This window comes from Cynocephalus volans, chromosome 5 (genome assembly GCF_027409185.1).
Source record: "Cynocephalus volans isolate mCynVol1 chromosome 5, mCynVol1.pri, whole genome shotgun sequence".
Classification (NCBI taxonomy): Eukaryota; Metazoa; Chordata; class Mammalia; order Dermoptera; family Cynocephalidae; genus Cynocephalus; species Cynocephalus volans.
In genome coordinates, this window is record NC_084464.1 from 62,755,182 (window position 1) to 62,765,296 (window position 10,115).

General features: G+C 40.7%; 1 protein-coding gene across 1 annotated transcript; it reads right to left on the reverse strand.

Annotated features, from left to right (window-relative positions):
* Positions 1 to 1,526: 1,526 nt before the first annotated feature.
* Positions 1,527 to 9,637, reverse strand: IL17F (interleukin 17F). Its single transcript, XM_063098318.1, has 3 exons — positions 9,611 to 9,637; positions 4,502 to 4,695; positions 1,527 to 1,779 (listed from the first exon to the last, which is right to left on the reverse strand). The coding sequence occupies exons 1-3, from the start codon at positions 9,635 to 9,637 to the stop codon at positions 1,527 to 1,529; spliced, it is 474 nt and encodes a 157-aa protein (XP_062954388.1).
* Between the last annotated feature and the right edge of the window lie 478 nt (positions 9,638 to 10,115).

Below are 10,115 nucleotides of genomic sequence, written 5' to 3' on the forward strand. Positions count from 1 at the left end.
TCAAGTACAAGAGTCAGTATGTGTACCTTAAGCAAAAGATTCTGAAGCAAAGAGATGAGGACTCCGCCTCTCCAACCATTCCCATTCCCATGCCCACCAACAGATTAGATAAAAGAGTTAGTCATGGGAGTCAGGCTCCCTCCACCTGCCCATCCTCAAGCCTAATGCCAGGTGGGAGCAAGAACTTACACCCCACCTGCCCTCTGGAACCAGGAGGTAGCAACAGGGCGCATGTGCTCTCAGCCAGTGGCGGGGTGGTGGTAAAGAAGGAAATATGGTGGCAAGAGAGGCATGGAGGACCTCTGACTTTCCCCAGAGTGGCAAGAGACCAGAGTCTTGAAGCTCATGTGCCCCCAAGAAGCACAAGAGATGGATAGAAGGCAACCAGTGATCCCCAAATGGCCCAGAAGTCAGAACAAGGAGGATGCAAAGTGACAACCATGGCCCCAATGACCAGGGGCCCTGTGGATGGCCCCTTCCATATGCATTTCTTACTTTTCTTTGTGTCTCCAGTGGCTAACACGGTGGCAAGTAAACGTTCACTTTGTAAAATAACGTAGCTGGGAAGATGAAGCAGGCAAGTGTTATCAGGCAACCTAGAGCTGTTTGCACCATTTTCTCTAACCTTTCATGTCACCAATCACCAATCCCATTAATAATAAAACAACTCTAACACTAGTGCTCTGATGAGGAAATATGAAAAACAAATGACAGGTATACGGAATTTCAAAATCTTTGGGGCTACAAGGTCTGTGAGTACAAGCTGAGACTAGAAACAAACACCTGAAGTATTTTTCAATTATTAATACTTTATTATATTACTACTGGATATATTAATTTTTCTCCTAACATTTTATGTAATCAATAGGTCATAAATACATGGACAGTTTCCTTACAAATATAAATATCTAATAGTTCAACTTCATCTATATTTAGCAAATTTTTAAAATAGACATATGTACTAGATCTTTGTACTTATCCTTACCAATCCACCCCACCTGGCAGAGCCCCTCCCACACACCCAAATATTGTGATTGTTTTTCTTTTTCTTTTCTTTTTTTTTCTTTTTTGCATTTCCATCTACAAGAAACAGAGGACTATTTTACCAACAGAGCTCCAAGGGGATGGCACTGCATCAGGGTGACTGCATGACTAGGGGGTGGTTATCACAGAACATAAAGAGAATGGGCCAAGGGCTTCTTAATTCCCCTCCATCTATTTTCAAGGGATTAAGACAGTACAATATCTCAGGACTGTGTAATAATTCTGAAGCATCCCAGAAAGTGAATACTTTCAGGGGTCTTCAAAAAGTTTATGGAAGAATTCCTATTATCCTTTAATTCAATTTTTTCAGGAACTATTTGAAGTACCCTTGTATATGTAATACAGAGCTTTGAGAATTCCAAGCAGGTCTTATAAGAGTCCTATGAAGTGGAGAGAATTGGGGATCAGACAGGACTTGTTGCAGAGTGCTGGGTAAGGAGTGGTATTTCAATTGCTTCTTCAGCTGAGTTGATGTGCAGCTCTTAGCCCACATGTTGGACCACGATGGGAGTGACACAGGTGCAGCCAACAGTCACCAGCATCTTCTCCAGCCGGAAGGCAGGAGTGCAGCCATGGGGAACACTCTGGGTATCCCGCCGGAGGACCAGGACCTCTTGCTGGATGGCGATGGAGTTCATGGAGTTGTCTTCCTGCCCCTGGGCATTGATGCAGCCTGAGTACCTGCACCGGGCCTGTACAATCTCCGAGGGGAACCGGTTGGAGTCCCAGGTGATGCTGCAGAAGGAGCAAGCCAAAGCAGAATGGTGAGAGGCAAGGCAGAGGACGAAGGACAAGGGATGAGAGGCCCACGGCACTGGCTGCTTGCCCACAGGGAGACGGTTCAGAGTAACATGGAGGCGGGGGCGCAGCACAGACTCTGGAGCCACGCCGCCTGGATTCATACACCGCCTTCTGGCAGTTGCTGAACTCCCTAAGCCTCCATTTCCTCAACTGTAAAATGGGGATTCTCACATGTCATTCTCCCATGGGATTGCTGAGAACATTCAGTGATAAAAGTGCATATAAAACACCCCACTCTACAATGTTAGCATTCAATTAATGGTATATCTTTTACTTCATTTTTATTTGCATTGTTATTATTATGATTATTATTCATCCTTTGCCTAGAGATTAAACATCACTAGTAGGTTTCCTCATATACAATCTACAAAGCCTGCTGTTTGGACAGAAAAGCCAAAGCCCCAGAGGTCTGTGAACCCTCTCAATTTCTCCCTCAATAGGCCCCTGTACCTGGAGGCATAAAGAGAGCAAAGTCAGTCCCACCAGCGTGCCACTGTACACACTCCCTTCGTGTGGGAAGACGTGTAGCAACCCCAGAATCACTTCTAATTGTTCCTGGAATGTTTTTGTACCTATATTTGGAGAGTATAGGTGGGTTCTTGGGGTTCCAAGAACCTATGTCTTAAGACAAAATCACAAGACAAAATCTTCAAGGTCTCAACCTAGCACTCCACTTCCCAAACTGGCCTTCCTCCTCAGCTCCTCTCACATCCCCACTCCTTGAAAGACAATGTCTAATCTGAGCAGATCTCCCAAAACTGACTTTGCTGATTCCTACTTATCCTCATGCAGAGATCCTTATGTGGGCTGCTTTAAAGAACCCTCTCTTCCAACACAGATAGTTCCTAGATTCCAACCTAGGACTGCATGAATCAGAAAAAGGCAGAGAACTGAGAAGAACATGGAAGCAAAATATTAAGACCCACAACCATGTGGATGGACGTAGCCCAAAACATCCAGAAAAATGTGAGCTCCCAGGTAAAGGGGAATTTTTTCTGTTACAGGTGAATGTAGAATCTTCATTTTTGGTCCTTGTTGCTAAGAAGAGCTATTGAAAAGGCCATAATACTGCAGTTCAGAAGAAAGGAACAGAGCTAAGCAATTGAGAAAATGCCTTCTCTTGAAACGGATATAGTGCTGGAAATAGAAACTATGGAAGCTATAGGATGATTTAAGAATCATTTGATACAGGGGTTTAATAACCTATCGGGAGCAATAAACAAAGGATGGGTACAGAGCTTGAAAAATATCAGGGATTTGAGAGACTTAACAGAAAGAAGGCTCAAGCCTGATTATCCACAAAATCAAATTACTGAAGTAAGTGCAAAACAAGAAAAAGTCTCACAGAATGTGGAGAAAAGGGGAAAAGACATCAAGATAAGGAAAGAGGAAAAAATGAGAGACCTAGAGGACCGGTCCAGGACATGCAATCTACACATAATAGGAATACCCGAAACAGAGGACAGAGCAAATGGAGTTGAAACAGTAATTAAGGAACTAATTGAAGAAAATTTTCTGGCGTTGAAATGCAAACTAGGTCTACAAATGGAAGAAGGACACAGGAAATCTTTAAAATTTGGGGGGGAAAAAGCAACAACTAGACATATTCTGGTGACTTTGGGGGGGGGGCATGTCTAGGCCACAAGGGGATCCAAACTCTTGACCTTGGAGTTATAAGGCAGTGCTCTAACCAACTGAGCACACTGGCAGGCCCCTGGTGGCATTTTCAAATTTCAAGGATAAAGAAAAAATTCTACAAGTATCCAGAGAAAGCAATTTATCTATAAAGGGGCAAAGGTCAGGTTGACGTCAGATTTTTCTCTTGCAACTCTAAGTGCCAGAAGACAATGGAACAATACCTGAAGGGAAAGTAATTTCTAACCAAGAATTATGTATCCTGCAAAGTTATTATTTCTCTGTAAAGGCAACTGGAAAACATTCTCAAATATGCAGGGGTTATGAAAGTATGTCAACCAAGAACCTCCCCTGAAAATTTTGTTGAATAATTTACTGCAGCAAACAGAGAACATAAGCTGAAGTAACTCAAGAGTAGGGAGTCAACTGTATGAAAGAATTAACGTTGTTTTCCCATCAACCTGGAGTTGCAAACTTGCCACAAGACACATACTATACAGACCCTAAGAAACCGAAGGTGACATTAATAAAGCTATGCTGATTCCACCCCAAAGCACATCAAAATCCAGCAAGACACTAAGGTAACATCAAGGTTGGGGACGGAAACCAAAAGGCGCCTTGGCGAGACCTTACACCAGGCTCCTCACACGGAGCCCCCACAGCCCGTGCCCCCTCCCTCCTGCTTTTCACTTCCCACATGCCATTCCCTCAGCACTCTCTTTAAAAACCCTCAGTAAATCTGAGGCTTTGAGATGGTTTTAGTCTGGTCATTCTCCTTCAGGTTTATCAGAGAGATGGGTTTGCTTAACATCTACCTCTCCTCAGGTCACTGGTATTACTGAACAAAAGCTCACTTCACATTCCACTGACAACAGCAACAAGAACAACAAATTTTTTTAAACGTGAATGTGAGGGCCTTTTTCTTTTATTTTTTTATATATTCTAAATATTCTACTTTATGCATAGAATAAATTAACATATTTTTCAAAAGAATGTGGGGATAAGTCTCCTTTGCACTTACTTGTAATCCCAGGGGGAGCTGGAGCGGTTATGAATGTTACGTAAGCTGGGGCTACCCACATTTTGATTGAGAATATGAACATCAATCATCACACTGTTCTTGTCCAGAGAAGGGCAATTTTCAGGCTTTGGGGGGGCAATATTCAAAACTTTGGGGAGGGCAAGCCTCAACATCAGCAGCAGCAGAGACTTCACCTGAAAAATAGAGTAGGTTGCCATTGGTTAGAGATTCTGGTGTCACTCGCTGGTAAGAAATAACATGTGCTCTAGCTGAACTCAGCTTTCCCAGTTCTATGTGATCAGAGGTCCAAAGAGAATGGGAACACTCATAACTGAGGATATTAACATGCCAAACTGAGAACTAAACTAATTAACCTGGTGATTGAAGCCCTCCCTTCACAGTCTGAGAGCTCCTAAACAGTGAGACAGAAAGATGTCAAGGTCTGGAATTGAGTTTATATCCTGTCCTGGCTTCCTTGCTGAGACTGTGGTTTCTCTTCTTTCCAAATGGATAATAATACTCACTTTATAATACTATTAGCAAGATTAAATGGAATGTTCTATGTAAAGCACCTGTAAATTTCTCTAACAAAAATAAAGTATTAGTAAGTGATAGCTCTTGTTTTTATTTTCAACCTCATATCTCATGGATCCTCCACAAAATCCTTCCACTCATCCCTCTACCTAGAATACACTGCCCCACCTCTGTCTATTGAAATCCAACCCTTCCATCAAGGCCCTACTCATGTGTAGTCTCCTCCAAGAACTGTACCAAAAGTGGTACAATCAGAAGTATGTCTATTATCCCTAAATCATAAAGCTATTCCCATGTGGTACTCAAGCAGCATTTTTTTAATTGTCTGGAAATGTAGTATTTGTGTTCATGTCAAATCTAACCGATTAGATTGCAAATTCCTTCAGGAGAATGTGCATAGTACAGGTGTTCCATAAATACTTTCTGAATGAATGAAAGAGTGGGTGAGTGAATGAATGGACTAAATGACACTGTTAATGATAATGATAATGATAATGTTATATTAAACAATATAGTTAAGCTTAATGAATTAAGGAAAACATTATGCAAAACCATCTTTAGCAAAATTCCAATTATCCATGCTAATTGAAAGAAGCAGGGGTAGTAGTGGTGCACATCAACAGAGAATATGGAATCTATTTCTCTTTGGCTCTGGAACATATATTTCTTATACTTACATTGAAATGTAAGTTTATCTGGTATTACAGGAATGCACAGAGAATGAAAGTGCTCTGTGAGGACCTAACTAAAAGAAGAGTCAAAAATCTCACCAGCTTCCCTTTGTCACGACTACTCTGTGCTCATCCCACCTTCACCACCAATCCTTACTGGGGATGGACAAGGCCCACCATGATACAGAACAAGAGGTAAAGCTGGGTTGCTTTCATTCTCTAGGCTCAACATTGTTCAGAATCATGCCTTCCATGAGTTAAAGTAGAGAAGGTGACTAGACTTGTTGGTAAAAAGGCCCTCCTTTTTATATTTTACAGATGCTGGAGGCAAGAAATGATAAGAGTAAACAAAAAGGTCATGGTATCAACTTGCTATACCAAGAAGCTGAAAGCAAAGTTGAGCCGGATAAGCCAGAGTGAGGCTGATTTGCCTTCAAGTAACGAGCCTTTATCTACTTTCATTCCCTACAATTATTCATTCATTCAACAACTGGTTCTTGAATCTGTAGTGCCATGGCTCAGACATGGGCTCTGGAGTCAGAATTTCGAGGTTCATCACCCAGTTCCAGGATTCTTAGAAGCTGTAATTCAGTTTCTTCCACCAGAAAATGGGAAGATTAAATGAGGTGATCGATACAAAGCACGAAGAGCACTGCCAGCACAAAGTAAGTATTCAATACAGGTGGCTGCTATTAAGTCGACATTGTGCTAATGCTACACAGTGGGCAAGATATGTGGAATTTACCCTCATACACCTTCTGTGTTGACAAAGTGCTAAGAAGTTTAAAAAAAAAAAGATGCCAACTTAGATGAGAGGATCTTTAGATAGCTTCCCAAACCTATCAATCATTTCAGTTATTCTTAAGTAAATTCCTCTTTTGCCTTTTCTCTTTCTTCTTCTGTATCATATTCACTGAATCACTTCTATTTTCATTAACAAAGCTTTAAAGTAACTATGCCTTGAGGTTATATGATTTAGCAATAATTACCATGCTTCTGACAAGCCATTATTATATTTGTTTATATATTACTAGATTATTTAGGAAAAACTTTCACATCTCTTTAAATACTGGATCTTCACAACTACTTTGTGAAGTAGACAGAGCTAGTATTAATTATGCCCATTAGACAGATAAAGGACTACGTCTGAGAGGCAGTAAATAACTTGATTAGGTTCACCAACCTATTAGTGCCAGCCTGGGGATTCAAACCTAGGTGTCAGTGGTCAGTGCTATTGCCATCGAATGTCATTATTATTGTCAACATTAATCTCAACTTTATTTCACTAGAGGAGCCAAGCATTTTAAGCAATGTGTCAACTGTCTCAGAATTACATGTGTTGTAGGTCACAAGACCCTTTGTCAGGAAATCAGATGATGTCTGCAAATCACTCTAGTTTGCTCCATGAAGCTTTTGATCTGAAACTGTAGATTTTAGTGGTTATCCAATACAGAACAGGGGCTCTGATAAGACTCTTGCTGGTTCTTAAGAATGATATAAACAGCACTTCTCAGAGAAATTCAGAGCATTTTATAGACTTGAATTCTTATATACCACCTATAAAGCACGTAAATAGATACCATTCTCATTCTGTAGAATGGGAAATGGAGGCAGGAGAAAGAACCAGCTGAAGATGGGCAGTAACAGGACACCAACCTCACAGCCTAGGTTTGCACCTCACACTAATCACAGCCTACCTGAGAGACCATCTGCTGTAGGCTGATGTCCCCAAAAAACTTATTCCCCACTGTGACAGTGTAAAGAAGGTAGGAAGTCCTATTATGGTAATGGAAAAGTGGGGCCTTGAAGAGATGATTAGATTGTAGGACCATGTCATAATGAATGGATTAATAATGGTGGTTGGGGCATGTTTCTGACGGTTTTAAAAGGAGAGCACAAGAGGGTCTCTCTTTCTCTCTGTTCCTCCATTTTCTGCCATGTGAGATCCCTGCATTGCTGTAAAGCCACCACCAAAGAAGACCATCACCAAATGTGTTCCCTGGACTTTGGACTTCCCAGCCTCCAAAATAGTAAGCAATAATTTTTTTCTTACAAAGTACCCAGTTCCAGGTATTTTGTTATAAGCAACGGAAATGGACTGATATACCATCTGAACATTTGCCACCTGTACTTTGCAATTTGTCCTCTCCCATGGAGAAATGAGCTCTAGAACCTAGCCAGCTCCTAGGTTTATGAGAATTTTCGTCAACTACTTATAAAGGATGTCCTATTTACCTGCACCTTTCAACCTCTAATTCTTCTTCAATGCCTCTTGCACTGTCCAGTTTCTTGCTGACAACACAACAGATTTCTCCCAAGAAACCAGAAATAGAAATGTCTTTGGAGCACAAAACTACTCAACAGATTTGTTTAGATGCAATGGCTCTAAATTCAGAAATCTTGCCTCTGAACCATTCATAGAGAAGCATACTATATGTGGAGCCAGAAAACCTAGATTCATGTCCCAGTTCTTGTGCTTACAGTGATGCTAAATTACATAACTGAGCTTTTGTTCACCTGTATAATGGGAAAATAATCCCCATCTACTTCACTGGGTTGATGAGGGTCTCAGAGGAATAATAACAATAATATTAATATTAATAGTTAACACTTACTGAATGCTTCCTCTGTCTTTAACAGTTGCTGTATACTAGAATGACCAAATTAACTAAAAACTGAGCATGTACAGAACTGCCATTACAGAATATGGATTCATTTATCCTCAGTGATATTAATCCCCCAAAAACATTCTGTGAGGAAGGGGGCCATTATTATTTCCATCATACAGTTGAGGAAACTGAGGCACAGAGAGGGTAAATAACTTATCTAAAATCCCACATTTAGCAAGTGGTGGAGTCAGTTGTGTCTGACTCCAAAGTGTATGCCCCAGAACACTGGTATATAAGCTTTATACCTCCATTGGAAATTGGAACATTACTCTCTTGTGATTCTCCTGTGCTTTGCCCCCACCCAGCATATTAAATAATAAAATTTGTTATGCCTTTTCTACACACACACAAAAAAAGCCTATGCCCCTAAATAGTGCACTTTGCTGGATTTCTAGTATTCTCTAAAATAACAAATAAATATAAAATTAAAGTGTTATCATTGCCATTTACCATGAACCTTTTATGACATACAAGTTCTTTTAAGTTTCATGGCTTGTTAAAGGAGAAAAAAGAAAAAGGAATTACCTAGTCCGCAATATGGTACATGACTTCCTAAGCCCTGTTTCCATGCACCTTGTTGTTAAATTCTCCCCAGGCTTTATCTGACTAATGCCAGGTACAATTCCAGAACCAGCGGGGGTGGGGGGGTGGTAGATTTCCATCACTTTAACATTTCTCTTTCCTCCAAAAGGAATGAGATGATACCAAAAAAAAAAAAAAAAAAGCAATTAATGATATGGGAAATTTCCCTCCTCTAGGAGCTGTCCAAAGTTCAACATTGGCTGGTTTCACTTCTTCCATCCAGGGCACTCCTGTTTTCTTAGGGGAATCATCAAACTTCTAGGGCCCCAACTTCCTGGTGTAAAATGTATAGGTACATATCCCCTAAAGGACTGGCTAAGATCCCACCATGAGATAAAAGTTTTAGGTCAATCTAACTGTATAATGGGTGGCCACAAGAAGGACCATGCCAGTTGTCTGTGATACCAAGGACTTCACATAATAACACCACTTAAGTAAAAACCGTCAGGTGAAGAGCTATGTTTTGTACCTCATCATAACTTTTCTGGTTATTTTTTCTTGTCCACCAGACAGGAGCCAAAATCGAAGTTGGCTCTGTTTTTTTAAAAAGTAATTTAAAAAAAAATACACACATGAGCCCAATTCCTTAGATATCTGCTTTTTGAAATTTTAGGCATGACTGTCCATAAACAGAGGTGGTTGTTACTACTCACCATGACTGTGTCACGCAGGATCTTCATTGTCATTTGGCTCTGGTTGCTCACTCTGGTGCAGGAAGCTCTTTCTGTGGATGTGTCTGCCTGTGTTGTGTCAATGAAAGTACCTGTCAGTTTTATACCCATCACTGTCCCTGTTTTAATTGACCTGCATACTGTCTTTAAGTTGTGGTTGACCTAGAGTTACTGACGAATGCAGGGTTTTTTGTTTTTTGTTTTTTTTTTTCTCTTCCACTTCCTGAAGGGCAATCAAGGGGAGACCCTAAAAAGGGATGATGGAAAAAGGACCAAATCTTCTTTCTCTTCTACCCCACTTCCACCCCATTGCCCTCAAATTATAGTGAAATTTTTAACTAATTTACTACAGAGATGAATCAAGTTACAGATTACTATCATCATCTTTTATGTTCCTCCACAAATTGACAACAGCCCTTGTCACACACCACATGCTCTACTTTCCAGTCATGCAATATGAACCATGATTTAAATGGAAGATAAGTGA

Coding starts and splice junctions, on each gene's coding strand:
- IL17F (XM_063098318.1), bottom strand. CDS start 9,637: ATGAAGATCCTGCGTGACACAGTCATG. Junction 4,696..9,610: donor TCCTGCGTGACACAGTCATG/GTGAGTAGTAAC, acceptor TCTATTTTTCAG/GTGAAGTCTCTGCTGCTGCT. Junction 1,780..4,501: donor AGCTCCCCCTGGGATTACAA/GTAAGTGCAAAG, acceptor CTCCTTCTGCAG/CATCACCTGGGACTCCAACC.